This window comes from Acinonyx jubatus, chromosome E4 (assembly GCF_027475565.1).
Source record: "Acinonyx jubatus isolate Ajub_Pintada_27869175 chromosome E4, VMU_Ajub_asm_v1.0, whole genome shotgun sequence".
NCBI classification, from domain to species: Eukaryota; Metazoa; Chordata; class Mammalia; order Carnivora; family Felidae; genus Acinonyx; species Acinonyx jubatus.
Genome location: NC_069395.1, coordinates 66924159 through 66943940, shown reverse-complemented (window position 1 = coordinate 66943940; position 19782 = coordinate 66924159). Strand labels below are relative to the sequence as shown.

General features: G+C 43.0%; 1 protein-coding gene across 6 annotated transcripts in view; it reads left to right on the top strand.

Moving 5' to 3' along the window:
• Nucleotides 1–19782, top strand: part of DNAH14 (dynein axonemal heavy chain 14) — a 324348-nt gene that overhangs the window by 136908 nt on the left and 167658 nt on the right. For all 6 annotated transcript variants that reach the window (XR_008293043.1, XR_008293044.1, XM_053209129.1 and 3 more), the window contains 6 exons: nucleotides 1093–1238; nucleotides 2936–3004; nucleotides 3804–3990; nucleotides 4982–5058; nucleotides 7874–8045; nucleotides 18363–18452. Coding sequence is in view for 4 of the 6 variants with exons in the window: in XM_053209129.1 (XP_053065104.1) it covers nucleotides 1093–1238; nucleotides 2936–3004; nucleotides 3804–3990; nucleotides 4982–5058; nucleotides 7874–8045; nucleotides 18363–18452 (741 nt within the window). In the remaining 2 variants the exon portion in view is untranslated. The remainder of the gene's footprint in view (nucleotides 1–1092; nucleotides 1239–2935; nucleotides 3005–3803; nucleotides 3991–4981; nucleotides 5059–7873; nucleotides 8046–18362; nucleotides 18453–19782) is intronic.

Sequence of the window (19782 nt, the reverse complement as noted above, 5' to 3'; positions counted from 1 at the left end):
CTGAAAAGGTAATCATTAAGAACAAGGAGGCTATTAACACAAAAATGTGAGGCAGGGTTGATACGGAGGATTGAGTTTATGTCAGCCTTGTTATGATAGCACGTGACCTAAGGTGTAGCTCATAACATTCTGAAATATTTATTAAAATTTAATGTACCTCTGTGCCTGTCCCAAATTGACCTGAAGTTTGGAAACACTATTTTGTCTTGCATGTTAAGTTCCGGCCAGTTACCTTTTATGGCAGTCAGTTGATTTGCAGTTCAAAGTCCATTATCGGGAGATCTTGCGTTTTCAGTTTGTGCTCACTTAGCACATCAAGAATATCAGTGAAACCTAAACAAGCTGATTGCATCCATATCATTAAGACCTTTAGGAAGTAGTCTCTTGTCTCTTCCTGCGGTGGGGGCAGCAGGGCTGGGGGAGGGACAGGACTGAGGCGCCTGCCTGCCCACGCAAAACCTGAGGGGGAGCTGGGAAGCCTGCTAATCAAATAATATTTTAATGCAATACTTTTTTAGAATCAAAAAACGCACGATAAACCAAATATCAAAATTTTAAATAAAGACACGTTGTGATTCCTGCAGCCAGTGGGGAGAACCAGGCCCTGTGTCCCACCCGGAGGGGCTCCCACGTGCGCTCCCGCCTCCCATGCCCTAGCTCACACGGTCCCTACCTGTCTTCGTCCACACAGGTTCTGCCGGGCCTACAGAGTTTTCACTTGTTTTTGCGGCCAGCATTTACCCATTGGTAGGTTCCAGACCGTGAGTCTCCCGGGAGTGCCGAGAGCCCCGGGCACTCCGACTTGCACCTGCCGGGGCTCTGGGGGGCCGCCCCAGTGTGGCCCAGCTCCCGCAGGTCCTCGGGTGCATCACCCAGCAGCAGCACGCCCTCCGCTCAGCCCCGAGGCTGTGGCTGCAGGAGAGCGGATGTGAGGACCCCTGTGCTGAGCCGTGAGCTCCCCAGAGTGCCAGCCTGCCCTGCGGGGTCCGAGCACCTGCCGCGCACAGTGCACCTGTTCGGGTAAAAGGCCGAATGCGCGCACAGAGCCATGGCCCCGGGAGAGTGTTCACCTGTGTAATAATTGTTTTCAAGATAATAGGAAGACTCTTCCTCGGACTGGTTCAGTCGGGAGCGTGGTGCTGTTTGGACGAGTTCAATCGGATCGATGTGCAGGTCCTCTCTGTGATTGCGTCGCAGATCCTAACAATTAAGGCCACAAAAGACAGCTATTTGGTCAGGTATCGGTTGAATGTGTTTGGTTACTTACTATCAAATACTTTGTTGTACAGTAAGTGTTTGGGTTTGGGTTCTTCCCCCCTCCCCGAACATAGACCGAAAAGAATGACATTTGTCTTGAATGTCCCCTTTGCTCGTCAAGTAACGTGTGAATATATGTAACTAACTTTCATGCCAACCTGGGGGTATCCAGGCTCTTGCCCAGCCTTGGAACGGTCTTGGGAGCCACCAGGACAAGGTCGCAAATATGTTCCAACTAATTTTACTTTAGGGCTTAAATTCTCTTAGTACCTATTTCACGTGAAGAAACCAAAGAACTTTTTCTTTAATTCTACATCTTTTTAAAAAATAAAATTATACTGGCCACACACCTGAAGCCCTCCCTTATCCCATTACTCTGAATTAATAGACTTGTATTGAAAAAATCCTGTAAAAATACTATTTGTATGTTCAGATTACTAATGTTTACTAATCTGAGCAAAAATGTCTTTCTCGTCAGATAAATTCAGGAGCTTACATGGTTTACTTTATGGGTGTAATTGGACTTGTGGGTTTAAAATGTCTATTACAATCTTTAAAAAAAAAAGTGGGGGGGGGTGTCCCCAGGCTTTGTTGCCAGTGTTTTTCCTTTCCTGCTTCGACCACCCTCACCGGTATTAGACGTCCATAAAATCACTGGAGGATTTCTCTCCATGGTCCCTCTGTCTGGTGCTGACAGCAGGGCGCTAATGTCCATGCCAAGGGTTCTCCTTCCCAGCGTTCCCAAAATTACTCAGTCGGGGAGCTGAGGGCGGGCTGTGTCCCGTGCTAATGCAGGAACTCTGCGCCATGATCACTCTTTGCTCCACGCTGTCACCAAGGGAGAACCCTGTGTCCGAGGGTCTCCTAGGGTTCTTTTCCCGTTCAGTCAGTTCATTCAGGTGGGTGCCTTCCCGCCTCAGGCCCCACAAAACTCCACAGACACAATCAAATAAATCTGAACCCCAGCAGGGCTCACAACATGGGCTCGAGATCAGCCTCTTCTTTCCCTCTTGCAGTCATTTTTCCCCAGCCCGTGCAGTTTGGATTTAAATGTAAAACAGCCTTAGGAAAGTTCCCAAGCTCACTTATAGTTTGAACATCCTTTGGCTTAGAGAAAACAGTCCTCTTAGTAATGAATCATATTGTACAGGGGAGGAAAATTTTTCCTTTACCCTTTTAGGCTCTTTTGGCCGACGTAAGATAAATTAACAGGAGAAAACTTTAATTCCATACATAGGGGAGCCTCACACACACGTGAGACGTTCAAAGACAGGCAGACGGTTAAGCTTTGTGTGCCATCCTGAGCTAAGGAGAAGGGGGAAGGAGTCTGGGGCTTCGAGGGAAGGAAGAGAACTCACAGGAGATGGGAAGAGCACATGTTTAGTGAACAGACAGTTGTCGTGTCCTGCAGAGACCATGGGACACAGGAGTTGGGATAAGCAGGCTGTGCTGAGCCCCCCACAGCTTGCCACACGCGGCCCAAACGTGCCGTAGTTGTCTCTGGTGACCGCTCTCCTGGACCGGGCCCTCCGTCTGAATTCTTAGAAGCAGTTAAGGGGGAGGTAGAAGGTTCTTTCTGGGTTTTTCGGGCCTTCGTTTTCAGGGAAAAATAATCCACCTACCAGAGTGGCACATGGGGGTCGGGGCTCATTCTGAACCCCTTTCCAATGTCTTCTAGGTTTGTACTGGAAGGAAAAGACATTCGTATCAATATGTCTTGTGCGGTATTTGTCACCATGAATCCTGAGTAAGTATCAGTTAACCTGTGCTGGCGGTTGGAGACAGGTCAAAATCTTTTCTTAAATCTTAGCCATGACGCAGTTGTCTGACACTGTAATCTGCCATCCCCTCGCCAACGCCCGAATCTCTCTACCCCCACGTGTCTTAAACAGCCGTGGCTCCGGAATTATCCACGTGGACGTTTCTGACTGAGGGATTTTTCACTTCATGAATAGCCAGGGAGAAAGGCAAAGGTCAGCAGTTTGTCACAAAGAAGACAGAAAACAAACAAACAGAGAGTAGCAGAGGGAGTAGAATATGGTGGTTACAAGGAGCGGAGGCTGGGAGGGCTCGAGGGAATACGGATGGTCCCATCTGATGAGGGGATGGGGGGCCCTGTGGGAGGAGGCACAGGAAGAAAGGACAGTAAAGGAGGAAGCTCTTGAGATGAAAACTACAATAGAAACTGTCTTGCAAACTTGTTTTCAGGTAAAGGTCACACAGGGCGCCTGGGTGGCTCAGTTGGTTAAGTGTCCCACTTCAGCTCAGGTCATGATCTCACGGTTCTTCAGTTCGAGCCCCGTGTCGGGCTCTGTGCTGACAGCTCAGAGCCTGGAGCCTGCTTTGGATTCTGTGTTTCTGTCTCTCTCTGCCCCTCCTTCCCTGCCTCCCCCTCACCTCTCTCTCTCAAAAATAAACCTAATGTGACAAACTAGTAGAAAGCTAACCGGATTATTTGGGGGGAAACTATATTGTGTGGTTCCTTATTAGAAAAACTGAAAAGTGGTCTGGTTTTTTTGTTTCTTTGTTTTTCTTACCCGCTTAAGGTACAAAGGTCGAGTAGAACTCCCAGATAACTTAAAATCTCTGTTTCGCCCAGTGGCGATGATGGCTCCCCATTATCAAATGATTACTGAAATAATGCTGTTTTCATCCGGTTTCAAATCTGCAAAATCCCTCTCTGGAAAGCTGGTTAGCATTTACGAATTAGCTAACAAACAGCTCTCACAACAGGTAACAAACTGCTTTTCTCAAAATAGAAGTGATTCTATGAAACTTCAAATGAGACTCTTGGGGCATCGGACCAGGGATGACCTGGGGAAATAATGGAGCTGGAATCCTGTTAGCGCATCGGGTTCATGAGCCAGTGCGGATGTGAGGTGATGTGTAAAATCAGGCAGGGCTCTAAGCCTTTCCTCTGGGCCCTGGAGACAGTCACGAAGCATCTGCTCTTTTGCATGATGGGCTGCTCTCTCCATACCAGGAAGCTGACAGATACAGCGGTGACTGTCACACCTCATTGTGCTTCGAAACACTTGGGAGGACTGGTTAAAACACCAGTCACTGGACTTCTCCCACCAGCTTTCTGCTTGTCTGGGGTGGCGCTCTCAAGCGCTTTGTGTTTCTGACAAGTTCTCAAGACTTTGTGTTTCTGACAAGTTCCTAAGAGTGCCTGATGCTGTTCATCTGAGCGCCATGTTTTGAAAATGAATGTCCTGGGATACGCCAGCGTGAAGAGTACTTGTCTGTAACCCAACATGGTTGGGACAGGGACAGCTAACTTTCTTTTTAGGAGGCTTCGAGGGTCCTCCTGGGGGGCTCAGTCGGTCGAAGCGTCCAGCTCTCGATTTCAGCTCAAGTCACGATCTCACAATTCATGAGGTCAAGCCCGACATCAGGCTCTGCACCGAGCCTGAGTGGGACTCTCTGTCTCCCTCTTTCTCTGCCCCTCCCCCTGCTTGTGCGCACTCGCGCGCGGGCGCTCTCTCTCTCTCTCTCTCAAATAAATAAACTTTAAAAAAAAAAAAAAAAGGAGGCTTGGGGCACCAGTTTGGGAGGGAAGCGAGGGGATTGGAAGCAAAATGGAGGCTTTCTTGAGTTGCATCGTGGTCTGTCTCCACGGTGTACGTGAAGAGGGAGTTGACTGTGTCGGAGACCCATTTATTGCCAAGTTCCGTTTTTCCCTGAGACACTTTAATAACTCAAATATTTTAATGCTTTCTAGGATCATTATGATTTTGGCTTGAGGTCTCTAAAGACAGTTTTAATAGCGGCTGGAAAGAAGAAATGGGAGTTTAAACGGTGAGTTGAATTTTGATTGAGTGTTAGGTCAAAGAGAGTTACATGACATGGGGAAAATAATTTGTAAAAATCTAAGTCATGATGTCAAGATAAAACAGGGAGCTCTCAGGATGTTTAAGTAGAGATAAAAATATGGTAGAGGTGAAGAATGTTTAAGAATGTGAAAGAAGAAGAAGAAAATGCACAAAATCCCTGGGTATTTTTCCACAAAAGGACCTATTCTTTAAAAAAAACAAAACAAAAACAACTATATCTTAGCTTTATGTAATAAAAGATACACTGGGGCGCCTGGGTGGCTCAGTCAGTTAAGTGCCCGGCTTCAGCTCAGGTTATGATCTTGTGGTTCGTGGGTTCAAGCCCCACATCAGGCTCTGTGCTAATGGTTCAGAGCCTGCTTGGGATCCTCTGTTCTCCTCTCTCTCTCTGCCCCTCCCCACTTGTGCACATGCTCACACACGCTCTCTGTCTCAAAATAAATAAACCTAAAAGATACACTGGAATAAAAGGCCTCATTTAAAATGAGAAATGTAAAAAACCTGTATGAATATGCCTATATGAAAAATGTGTACAACCCACACGAAGAAAACATTCGTAAAGGACACAAATGAAAATGTGAATAAATGAAATAATACACCAGGTACGTAATATTATAACATCTTAAAGGGCTTAGCATCATAAAGATTTAAAGACTCTAAATGTTCATTTATATATAGAAACACAGCCCAGTGAATATACCTAAAGGTATTATTTGTTTTTAGGTGGGCTGATTCTAAAGTTCACATAGACAAACAATAAAGACTAGCTAGAAAAATGTTTAAAAGTGAGGGCAGTGAAGGAGAAATATCCCTGTAAGTATTGAGACGTATTATGGAGTTTCACTGGTCCCAGCACCGTGGTGCTGGCTTACGGACAGAGAGGTGAGCCATCGGGTCAGGAGAGCAAGCCCAGAGGTGGGACCTCACGACTGGGCATGTATTCTGTCATCAGTTGTGAGGCAAGAACAGACTTCCAGTGAGTGCTGATGGGGAACTAGACTGCCACGTGCATAAGACTGAGTTGGAGCCGCAGCCAACGTCATTTTCCCAGATAAAAGGACCAAAAAAGCACTAAAAACATACAAGTATTTGAAGAAACAAAATGCCCTTTATATCCTGCAACTAGAGAAGACCTTTAAAACTAAGACTCAAAATCCAGAAGCCATAAAGGTAAAGAATGATTGATAATGGTCGAAAAACACGGTAAGGTCAGAAGACAGATGATAAACTGGAAGAAAGGTGTTTGCATTTCCTGTCATGGTGGGACAGGTCATCCCCATGACACGTGAGGACTGCCTAGAAAATGCAGGGAAGACATTGTAGGGCCAAGGACAGTTCTCAGAAAAAGAAACATAAAAATCTTGAAGGGGCGCCTGGGTGGCTCAGTCGGTTAAGTGTCGGACTTTGGCTCAGCTTATGGTCTCGAGGTCCGTGAGTATGATCTTGAGGTACAGAGCCCTGTATCAGGCTCTATGCTGACAGCTTGGAGCCTGGAGCCTGCTTCAGATTCTGTGTCTCCCTCTCTGTCTGCCCCTGCCCCACTTGCAGTCTCTCAAAACTAAAGTTTAAAAAAAAAAAAGTGCCCAGTAAAAAGTACCTAATAAATGTTAGCTATTACCTATCTTTACTAAGGATCGAAGACTTAAAAATTACCACCATCCTGATGAAGAATTTCTGGACCAGCCGTCGACAGGAGAGGAGAAGGACACTTTTGCACAGAAAACTCTTCTTCCTTTGCCTCTCTACAATTGTATCACACCACATGCAGTTATTTCTTTCGGTTGCCTGTTTAATATATAAGAATATGTGGTAAAGGGATAAATGTGTAAAATGTTGTTATGGGACAACATATTATGTGACAGCTTTTACATCTGGAGCCCTTTGTGGCAAATAACAGAAAACTGAAGCTGGCTTAAAGAGTAGGAGGAATTTACTGTTTCAATCAGAAAATGCAGAGGAGGGCGGGGTCTGATGACTTGGATGCCGGTTTCGGCTTTATTTCTCTGTGATGTTGTCAGCACTGCAGCCCTGCGCGTCCTGGCTTGGTCGGCTTCCTTTCTGGTGGTTTGGAAGGATCCCCGGAGCCATCCGCCCCACTGAACCGAGTCCCGAACCACTCTGAACACACAGGGCTTTGGAATCACTGTGTCCTCGTGACTGCCACTGACCAGAGCTGGGATCACATTCCTTTAAGGAACATTTGTTAGCCCCCATTCTTGCCTTTCAAAACTCCCTTATAATCATGGCTTAAACATACAGCCTGGGCAAATCGGAGACAGTTAAACTCCAGTCTGAACCTGAAGCTAGTGGGAAAAGAAATGCACACGCAAGGCCCCTGGACCTGTTACGTTAGCTGTCAGGGGTTCACAGGGCCGGTTCTGTAGCATAGTCTTGGCCACTGTTCCCAGCTATATAGCCTGCAAGCCGACTTCTCTGGCCCACCTAGGGATTTTCAATAAATCATCATGTTACTTTCCATTTCATATCAGCCCACATGAATTTCTGTTGTTGGCAGCTGAAACACCTTACTGATACAATGCCCATCCCTGAATCAGTGACTGGGGAGTGACATTATCCTGATTGTTTGAGACCAGCCACGGTCTGTCTCTGGATCTGGGGACCAGATTAGCCTCACCCACACCACGTGGCTGCTCTGCAGTGAAGGAGAGGGGGAAAGGATGTGGGGTGGCCACCTCTAAAAAAGAGTAAGGATGGCCTTGAATGTCAGCAGAGCGTACTTGCTAACTTGTTCTTTATATGTCTTTTCTTCCCCCCCAAAGTAACACCAATAGCGAGCTTTCTGAAACGGATGAAAGTCTGATCCTTACCGAGGCTGTAAGAGAAGCTAGTTTACCAAAATTTCTCCCTGAAGATGTCCCACTTTTTGAAAAGATCATGGCAGACATTTTTCCTGGAGCAGCAGTTCCGACAGAAAATCAAGTTGCCTTGGAGGTAATAAGACTTTTGGAAATCGTCACAAGTGGTTTAGATGTGGAATATTAATTAGGATAAAAAGCATAATGTAAGTTAAAAATATTATAGTTCTTCCTGAAATAGTCTATTCCTGTTATAATTGGGGGGATTAAAATACTTGCACGTATATTTTCCCTTTGGGAGAGACACAGCCTCGACGAAGAAGCTTCAAGCAAAGAAGGTGCTCTCTATTTGGTTTCCCGGTTTTCCCATCTTTCCAATGGGAGTGATAATGTTTTCTCTTCCTCCTGTAAAGGGGTGCTTTCAGAATCAAATTAGGTCAGAATTATGAAAAAAGACTTTAACATGCAAATGGTTTGTGATCGTGAAAGATTAGGTGTTAATGATTGTAGAGCCCTCTGTTTTCCCTCTTACACCTGCGGCCTTACGGTCATTGCCTTCTTGTGGGTGGGACCTCAACAGCTCTCGTACTGGGAGCCAGCCTCCCGCTACCCCCTGGCCTCATCTGGGACTGGGACCGGTGGCCGCCAGCAGTGCTTTCCAGAAACATATGTTTGATCACATCAACAAAGCCACTGTTGGACAAAACCCAAAATCAGTTACCCTGACATATATTCTTACGATGCCTCCACGGTCTGGCCAAACCGGGCCACCTTTCCAGGATCTCCCATCCTTTGTCCTTCTGCCGTTCTTTCTGTCCTGGATTTCTCCCAGTTCTCTGGCTTTTCCCGGGCTTTTATCAGGTGGCAGGCCATCAAACCCACAGCTTCCTTTCCCTGGGACCCTGCCCAGTTTTCAAAAAGACTGTGTAAAGTTTATTTTAAAATACATGGGCACCTGTTGGGATGAGCACTGGGTGTTGTATGGAAAGCAATTTGACAATAAATTTCATATTAAAAAAAAATACATGGTTTCAGTAGCTTATAGTTGAAACACCTTCATAATGATCTGTTCTTTAAATACAGGCATAAGCTATATGTGTAACTTCATTCCCAACAGGCGCAGAATACGTATTATTTGTAGGCCACATGAAGCACTTCACAAAAAAGCTCATTCATTAGGTTATGTATTTGGGAGCATGTTCCTTGAAAACCATGTGGACCAGGAGTTTTATGACAGGATAGTTCTTTCATGGTTCTGGTCTAGTTAGATTTCATGTCCCTCCTGGGTCAGTTTCATTAAACTAGATAACATTCTCATTTCATTCAAGTGTTAGAACGCCCCATGTGGATTTGAGCAAACCCCTACCTTGATATCCTTTCAGTTTCCAATTTCTGATGTCATTTGCCTGGTCATTTCTTGTTTTCTTAACTTGGGTTTTCTCCATTACATAGATTGCCTAGAAGTTTATCTAATTGCTTTCTTCAAAAAAAACAGCTTTTTATTTATTTAATACCTCTTTTTGATTTCCAGTCTTTCAATACCCATATTAATATTTTTTAAGTATCTTCCATTATTCCTCTGGGTTTTGTGTTGTTTTTCTCTGTCCAGCTGTTTGAGGAAGATGTCTAATCCATGTAGTTTATTTTTTTACTAATGTAAGTTCATAAAACTATATAACTTCATCCAAGCACTGCTTTAGTTACATATGCTTACGTTCAGGTAGGTAGGGTTTTCCCAAGCATTTTTTCTCTAGAAATTCGATAGCTAACTCTTCCTTTTTTTCCCTAAGTATTCCTTTTTTTATATATAATTTTTTTAATGTTTATTTATTTTTGAGAGAGAGAGAGAGAGATGTGAGCAGGGGGAGGGGCAGAGAGAGAAAGAGACACAGAATCAGAAGCAGGCTCCAGGCTCTGAGCTGTCAGCACAGAGCCCAATATGGGGCTCAAATTCACAAACCGTGAGATCATGACCTGAGCCAAAGCGAGATGCTCAACCGACTGAGCCACCCAGTGCCCCCTCCTAAGTGTTCTTTTAAAACAGAGTTTTTTCATGCTTTTAATTTCCAGGTAAAGAATCTTTTTATTTTCTGATTCTGTTGCCAGCTACTTACTGAATTATGTTCAGAGAATATTGTCTTTGTTATTTTTCCTTAAGAATTTAATTTAGACTTTTTAATGGCTTAATATATAGGTAATTTTTATGAATATTCCCTATGCACATGGAAAAAAGATATATTCTCTTATCGGCTGCAAATATAGACAGAGTTCAGTTTATCTCCATTTGTTACGACTCTTAAATTAGCGTTTGTTAAGTGGAGCGCAGGATGTGGGAGGGTGAGCCACGGTCAGCAAGAGACCACGAGAGACACTGAAATCAAGATGCTTATTACGGGAAGTACTCTGTACAGGCCTCCAGGGCCCCTCAGGACAGGGTGCAGGCAGAGAGCAGCCACGCCCCCGGCACATGCCTTCATCAGGGTCCGTGGGTGGCGTGCTTTGGGGGCTCCAGTCTAAGCCGGGGTTGGTCAGTGCACACCACGCACAGCAGGGTCTTGGAAAGTTCCACGTGGGTCCTACCTAAGCTGTGCATGGGGAGAAGGCCCTGGGTGGTGGGAAAGACCTACCAGGAGCTCGCACCTGCTCCCGACTCCGACTCCGGCTCCGTGGGCTCCTGTCCCTGGGGGCGCTGGTGTGGTGGCTTCCTGTCCCCACAGGCTGTCGGGCAGAACAAAAATACCTTCTCTGAACCCTCAACCCCATTTTCTCTGTCTTCTTGATTATGTTGTGTGTCCTTATAGCCAGACGTGTACCTGTGTACTTGTTTTCTTTGGGCCCAGAGAAGTGAGGGGATGTCTCCTACTAGCACATGAATGTTTACTCTTAGGATCTCTGCCTTCTCCTAGTTGTTAGTATGTTGTTTGATATACAAACATCATTACCGAGTCATTGTATGAGTTGTGCCCTTTAATAATATACAGTGCTTTTGCATTTCTTGGCTACTGCTTTTTGGCTTGAATCCCACTTTGGTAAGACTGTTACTCCATTTTTTGTTTGCCTGGTATACTTTTGGACTATTTTTCTTTCAAACTATAATTTGCACCGAGTGAAGTGGTTTTTTAACTTTTGTTTTATTCTGCTGATGTTCCTGCAGGTTAATATTTTACTCTAAGGGTAGCTTTGTAATACCCATAATTTCCTACTTACTTGGGTATTGTCTCTTAGTTCCCTGATATGAACAATGAGGAAAATTAGTTCGTGTCTCTTCTCCCCTTTCTGTTGTCTCTTTGCCCAATTTTACACAACAGTATTACCTGCCTTTTTTTCTTTTTTTTTTTAATCTTTGTAAATTAGAAGTGATGTCTGTGACTCTGCGGGAAAGGCACCCGTGAACTTCCTGTGCTCCCCAGGCCCCTGTCCTCATCCTTCCCACTCTTCTCAGCTGTGTCACTGCGGCACGGCCTAGTGACACTCAGCTGCTTCCCGATGTCGTAGAGTTTTTGGTGAAAGTGGTGTCATATTTTTATGATACTCCTAGAGGTTTATTACAGGTGTATCGAAATGCCTTTGATTCGAAGCTCCTCTCGAATATGGCAACGTTGCTGAATTCTCTTATTCGTCCAAAATTAGCTCTGATTTTGTGTGTCCTCTTGGGGGTTCCCATCATACAGACAGTGGGACCTCCTCCCTCCAGTCCTTGGGTCTCCTGTTCTTCTTATGATACTTTTCCGGTGTGAAATCACTCCCACATTCCTGGGATACTCCATGCTTTATCGCCATGTGATTTTTAACACACCAAGAGGAAGTTAGTTAATGTCTTATTTAGGATTTTCACATGTACACTTACACATGAACTATCCTTATCTGTTTTTAGAACCGAGATTATTACTAGCTCCTCAAAATAGGCTGAATGACAGATGTTCTTTTGTTTTCTGAAAAAAGCTTGCATGAGATTGAGATGAACTATTGCATAGATTTGTGGTCAAACTCACTATGGAAGTATTTGGATCTGGGTTTCGTAGGGGTGGGAAGAGAAGCTTTGACTATTATTTTAACTTTTTGTTACTTAGCGATCACATTCCCTATTTTGTATATAACATTTCTGTGTTTCTAAATGTATTAGCTTATTTCTCCCACTCTCATCAGTTTTCAGTCTCTGCTACAGTTATTTCTTTTTCTCATTACTGATCATTCTTTCTTGAGGTCTGCCAATAGTTAGTTTTCCAAAGAGCTAACTTTTGGTTTTGATTATTTTCCCTTTTTTTTTTTGTCTATTTGGTTGATTTCTTTCCTTCACTATTTACATATTCCTTTATTTCATTGGACTTGTTCTCCTTTTTCCTAGTTTCTTGAGTTTAATGCTTAGTTTATTTACCTGTGTTTCCTCCTCAAGTATTTAGAGATCTGAGTTTTCCTCTATATACTCTTTTGGCTGTCTCCCACAAGTTTACACATGTAGTGTTTTAATTAGCATTTCTCTAGAAAGGTTTCTTAATTGCCTTTATGACTTTTTGTCGCCCAGGAGTTTGTTTGTTTGTTTGTTTTTCCAAATTCGGAGAATCTAAACTACCCCTTTTATTATTAATCTCCATTCATGGTTAGTTTTGACTGGGGACAATATGCTGTCCCGTATGTATTTATCCCTTTGAGATAACCTTCTTTGAGCTTTTCGACCTCCCCTAATGGTATTGTTTTATAAGTGATTCATGTGTGCTTAAAACAATATGTATTCTGTGCCCATTGGATGTAATGTTATATATGTACACTATTCTGTCCCTTTGATATCTGTTTCATTTTTATCGATCCATCAGTTTCTGGAAGGGGTCTATTAAGATCTTAACTACAATTGTTGATACATATTTTTTTCCCGGCCTTTCCATCAATTGCTGCCCTTACGTACTTTGAAGATATAAGTGGTATATATATTGATGTCTTCATCTTAAATTCCACAGATGAGTGAAATCATATGGTATTTGTCTTTCCTTGACTGACTTATTTTGCTTAGCATAATACCCTCTAGTCCCATCCCTATTGTTGCAAATGGCAAGGTTTCATTCTTTTTATGGCTGAATAATATTCCATTGTGTATTATACCACATCCTCTTTATCCGTTTATTTACCAGTGACACTTGGGCTGCTTCCATATCTTGGCTATTGTAAATAATGCTGCAGTAAACATGGGGGTACATACATCTTTTCAAATTACTGTTTTCATATTGTTTACTGTGGAATTATTGGATCATATGATAATTTTATTTATTTACTTATTTATTTTGAGGAACCTCCATACCGTTTCCCACAGTGGCTGCACCAATTTGCATTCCCACCAACAGTGCACAAAGATTCCTTTTTCTCCACATCCTCGTCCACACTTATTGTTTCTTGTAGGGTTTTTTTGTTTTTTGTTTAATTTCTTTATTTTTAAAATTTTAATTCTGATGTAGTTAACATACAGTGTTGTATTGATTTTAGGGGTAAGTATAGGAACTCAATAATTCCATATATTGAATGCATTCTTTTTTTTAATTTTTTTAATGTTTATTTATTTTTGAGAGACAGAGAGAGACAGCATGAGCGAGGAAGGGGCCGAGAGAGAGAGGGAGACCCAGAATCCAAAGCAAGCTTCAGGCTCTAAGCTGTCAGCACAGAGCCCAACGCGGGGCTCGAACTCATGAGCCACGAGATCGTGACCTGAGCCAAAGTCAGACGCTCAATTGACTGAGCCACCCTCGTGCCCCTTGAGTGCATTCTTGAATCCCCCTCTCCCCCCCACATTTTAGGTATATGGTGTCATACTGTATATCCCTTTATTTTGTGAATCCCTTGACTGATTTTTATGGATGCATGTAGTTTTACCTCTTTTATGCTTCCTGCTATTCTTCTGCTTATGATCTTTCCTTTTCACTCAAAGAATCTCCTGTATCATTTCTTATAGGGCTGTTTGGTGGTCATGAATTCCTTGAAATTTGTCTGGGAAACTCTGTCTCTCCTTCTGTTCTGAAGGACAGCTTGCTGAATAGAGTGTTCTTGGCTGTAGGTGTTTGCCTTTAAGCACCTTGAATATACCATTCTGCTCCCTCTGGCCTGCCAAGTTGCTGCTGAACAATCAGCTGATACCATATGGGGTTTCTCTTGTATGTAACTGTTTTCTTTTCTCTTGCTGCTTTTAAAATTCTCTCTTTATCACCACTTTTTTGCCATTTTAATTACTATGTGTCTTTTTGTGGACCTCCTTGGGTTGATTTTTTTGGGGGTTCTCTGTGCCTCCTAGATCTGGATTTCTGTTTCTTTCCCCAGATTTGGGAAGTTTTTGGCATTATTTCTTCAAATAAATGTTCTGCCCCCTTTTTTCTCTCTTCTCCTTTTCGGATCCCTATAATGCGAATGTTATTAAACTTGAAGGTGTTGCTGAATTCTCTTAACCTGTTCTCGGTCTTTATTATTCCCTTTTTGCTCTCCGTCCAGCTCGATTGCTTTCCATTACTCTGTCCTCCAAGTTGCTGATCCATTCTTCTGTTTCCTCTAGTCTGCTGTTGATTCCCTCTTGTGTATTTTAAATGTCAGTTATTGAGTTCTTCATCTCTGATGGGTTCTTTTTTTTGTTTTCTCTCTGTGATGGTCTCACTGAGGTCCTCCACCCTCTTCTTAAGTCCAGTGAGTATCTAATGACTGTTACTTTAGATCCTCCATCAGGCATATGACTTACCTTTGTTTTGTTTAGATCTCTTGATGTGAATTTTTTCCTGTCCCTTCAGTTAGAACATATGCCCCTGTCTCATTTTGTCTCTCTGTGTCCGTTTTTATGTGTTAGGAAAGTCATCTACGTCTCTTGCTCTTGAAAGCAGTGGTCTTACAAAGAAGTCCTATGGTGCCCTCTGTTCTGTTCACTAGAACTTGGCACTTCAGGGGCGTCTCCTTTGTGTGATGCGTGTGTCCTACCGTTGTGGCTCAGCCGCCTTTGCCTTCAGTCCAGTCGTCTGCAGTGTCTCCCTTTGCCTCTTGTGGGCAAGGTCCTTGTGTTGTTAGTGGGCCAGTCTGGGCCCCCTGGGCTCAAGTCGGGCCAGGCCTGGCATTTGCCAGAGCTTTGGTGGCGTCAGACTACAGGACATATTCCCTGTGTTGGGTGGGGCCAGAGTCAAACTCATACGTGTGGTTATCCTACCCTTTCCCTGGGGCAGGAGTCACTTCAGAGTGGTGCTGGTCGCTGTTGCAACTGTTCGTACCCTGCCATGCTTGTGGTCCCACATTGGCTAGGCTTCTGCTGAGGGTGTGTTGGAGGGGGCAGGTCTGCAGGAGAAGGTGCAGGGGTGGGGTGGGAGGCATTAGCAAGGTTTGCGTGGGTGCGTGTGGGACCCGGAGCTGAGGCCTGGCCGGAGGTGGCGTGTCTGCAGGAGAACACGGGGTGGAGCACACTGTTAGCAGGCCGGCTGGAGAGTGTCCCCCTGCACCGGTTCCTGCAGGTGTCTGTGTGCCTAGGCCAGGGGACGAGGGAGGGAAATGGTGCCCACCAGCTCCTTTGTTGTTGGACAAGTCTCCGAAGATCCCCACCCCTCTAGCACGCGTTCCGAGACGAGCAAGTAAGCCTCTTCCCGTGTATCCCACGTGTTTTTCAAACTGCTGCTTTTTTTTGCTGTGTCTCAGAGGGGCCGTTTGTTGTGCTGTGTCTTTAAGGGCAAGGAGTCAACTTCCTCTCCGAGCTGCTAATATTTAAAGTTCCAGGTGTTAAGCCCCACTGATAGTAAGAACTCTTGAAGTTAGGCCCCTCTGGTTTTCAAAGCCAAATGTTACGGGGATTTGTCTTCCCCATGCAGCACCCCTATGTCTGGGGTGCCCGGGGTGGGGTCTGCTCCTCTTCTCCCTCCATGCCCACAGGTCCCTCCCTCCCATGGACAGTGTCACAGGTCAGTTTGGTTCCCAACTCCATCTCTGCCCTTCCTACGCTCTTCAATGTGGCCTCTGGTCTACGTTTAGCTGTGGGGAGTCTGTCCTGCCGGCAGGTCATTTTCTGGGTCATTTACACGGATGTTAGTGCTGTCTCCTTGTAGCCATTGTATCCGAGGGATGAGGTGAGTCCAGGGTCCTGCTACTCTGCCAACTTCCCTGGAAGTCTCTCTGGGAGTTCTTAAAACTTTCATTTTGTCTTTGATATTCTAAACCTCACTTGAAATTCTCTAGTTAGGAAGTTTCATATTCTGTTAACCCTTTTAATATGTAATCATTATTTTTAGTTCTCTAAGTTGATAGCAAGGAGACTTACCCTGTCAGATTCTCTCTTCCACATGATTAAACGAGTTGGACTTTTCCAGACCACCAAATTGTACGTTCAAACTCTAAGCTAAGTAAGCTGAATAAGCTTACCTATTCTCACAGCACTTACATGAGTTTTAGATCTTGTACGTATTTTTTTGTGTTCTTATTTTAATAAAAATGCAGTTTGATATCAATTCTATGTATATCTCTCTGTGGTGCTCTGCGTGGTTTCCAGGGGAAGCACAGTGGATATTTGCACCTAAGCTATTGCCTGTGTTTTGAATATCTACATTTACATTTTGAGAATTTTCACTTTGCTAGAACAAAGGAAGGAAGATGTTAGTTGACAAGTCTTGCTTTCTCTGTCTTATATAAGCATTTTTCATCCCAACCCGACAGGACCCACAGGTTCCTTCCTCTCCTTCCTCCAGTTATGTGTTACCCTTAACATTTCTCAAGTCACAGCTAAAACAAATAGCGTGGCCATCATAGTAGCATTTCTACATGCACATCGATGATGTGACTTTTTAGCTTCATTATATATTCACGTTTTCATCAGTTTTACAGTTTTTTGCAGCCTGAGCTTATAGAAAAGTTTTCTGTAAAACCTATCAGTGTATTCTGCTACTTTCCCCTTCATACAATTTTTATATTGCTAAATATGCAGGCTCTCAACTGTTAAATAAATAAATAAATAAATAAATAAATAAATAAATAACTGTTAAATAAAATGTTACCAAATAGCAATATATGGCTCAAGAAATAGCACAAAGATCACGATTTAAAGTTATCATTTTAATATTAAATTTCGAATAATCCAGTCTTTTATTTAATGGTGTATTTTTGATGGTTTACACAATGATCGGTCATATAGCATATCCACACAGGAGTATATGTTACTAAATAAATATTCTGTAGGCATGCTGTTTATACTTCTTGTTCATTTGAGATACAAGAATCCGAATTGCATGCGATGGGCGATTGGAATATATCCAACTTGTTCACGTTTCTGTCGCTGACAGTATCTAACAGTGTGGGTGGGGGAGGGTCATTAACTCAGAGCAACCAAGGGATTAACAGAGAATTACTGAAACCATATCCTGCAATAAACTATATATAGTTTGTCATCCGGTTGACTCTACGGAACATCGTTTACAGCCATAAATACTTGACAGTACGATTATGATTTTATGTTAAAACCTTCTGTGAAAACCTTCAGCCAACTAGGATTACCTGTCCAAATATCTCTTCTTTGACTGTCCCATTTCTGCTAATCTTCTGTGCTAGCCATGCTATCCCTAGTCCACTCCTTCGGGCCTGTTTGCTTACATCCAGGGAGATGTCTAGGTTTGTATTATCCGTGGCAGAGGACTCCTAGCCCCTGCATCTAAAACCGCTCCAAGTACACGCCTTAAGTGGGTGTCTCATCAACTCCACTTAAATGAGATTGCTCTCAGCTGATTTCCTACCCCCAGGGGCCTTGCCATAGGAACTACTTTTTCTCTATTTGTACAGCCCCTGCTGAGTGTTCTGGGTCTCCTTCAGCTGCTCCCTTGTCCCACTGTGGGAATGCAAGGAATGGGAAATGGACTGGGAGAGGTCGGTGAGAAAAAGGGTAAATCCCGCTTTTTTCTGTCGACAATTACCAATAGTATTGACCCCACTGTGGAAGGAAACCTGGCTGCCCTCATAATTCCTGTGTTATAATATTAAGCATCTTTCCAAGCTGCAGCCACTTCTGGATGTTTTAATATATAACCACATCAAGTCTTCAATCTTAACAAATTGTACTTACTATCCTAGAATATTCTGAACACGGAAACATTAAAATACTTGTTACAGAGCTGAAAATCTACCTTAATGGTGATTGGAATTACACAAAGATAGAGACTCTTAAATTTTCTTTTAGTGTAGGATAATTAGACAATCGTACTATGGTAACAGATAGTTCTTAAATACATCCTAAAGAATAAATTCCTAAATTGAGGGAAGGTCTATGAATCTGCTACCAGGGATCTGTCAACATAAAATTTTGTGTGTATCGTAGTTTGGGGGGAAAGTAATAATCAGGTTGAGGAACTAAGAAATTAAGAACTACTATCTTAAAGTGCAGTATTCAGTACCTGGTTAAGAGAGATTTTATAGGATTATGTATTAAGGGTTCAATTTGCAATGCATTTTAAACGTATTTATTTCCTTTTAGAAAGTAGTATCTATTGCAACACAACAGTTGGGTTTCCATCAGTGGCCAGCTCAGAACAAGAAAACCATACAGTTTTATAATCAACTTCAGGTAAGTGTAGAATGGCATGTTGGCACTTCTTTGCTCCTGAATTATAATAGGTCTGATCAAGGAGAAAACCAGGATAACGATAAAAGAGAACTAGTCTAATGTTCTTCAGAGTAAAGTGGCTCACTCATTTATTTACCCACGTGTGGTTATTCAGCCCTCACTTTAACTTTGAACAGATTCATTTTCTTCACCTTCATCCCCTTAATACATAATTGTAAAAAACCCCACAAATGTGGTATAAATGTGGCCTTCCATAACTACACCTTCTTTGAATTTCCTATCCCTGTGAATGAACCATTTGGAAACGGTGATGCATTTCATCGATGACTGGTAAAACTGTATGCCTTTGTCTATATTTACTTGCCATTTGAGTGTCCTGTGAGTTGCCAGATTATGCAATATACTCATTTCTCAGTTGAGTTTTTTGTCTTTTTCTTACCAAACGTGTAGGCTTTTCATTATGCATTTTATATCCTATTTCTTAATTGCTTATATGTGTTGCAAATAAATTCTCAAAGTCTTGGTTTTTCAGAAATGTTCCTAGAGTTCAGTTGTGCAGGAGACGTTGTTGTTAATGCAGTAAAGTCTATTGATTTGTTGTTATGGTTTGTGTTTTTCTGAATTTTTAGAAATCTTTTCTATCCTATTTCATAAAGATATTTTCTATAATTTTTTCTAAAAGTTTCTGATATTTGCACTTTCCATTTTTAAGTTGTCTGGTATTTATTTTCCTCCATGAGGATAAAGAGATTGGAATGGAAGGGAAAAATGTTTTAGCTTCATCCATATTTGAATTTTAATGTATGTGTGTGATGCATTATTAAAAATAATCCTTCCTTTACTACTATTACAGTAGTCTAGAAGAGGGCAAGCTTCACCATCTGACCCTTTCCCCCTTGGCTTAGTCCATCTGGGAGGATATGACAAAATACCATAGACCGGGCGGTTTAAGCCACATTTATTTCTCACAGTTCTAGGGGCTGGAAAGTTTAAGATAGAAGTGTTAGCAGGTTTGGTTTCTGGTGAAAGCCCTCTTCTGGCTTGCAGGTGGCCACCTTCTCACTGCGTCCTCACATAGTGGAGAGATACGGAACTGGTCTCTCTGCTTCTCTTTCTAAGGACACTAATCCCATCACAGACCCACCCTCATGACGTCATCTAAACCTAACTACCTACCAGAAGCCCCACTTCCAACATTATCACATTGGGTGTGGGCTTCAACATTTGAATTTTAGGGAGACACAGACATTCACAGACTTTCACTCTATAACAGCGATTGTGATTGGGTTGGAGAAGAAGATGGAATCAAGCAGATTTTATAAGAGCTGAG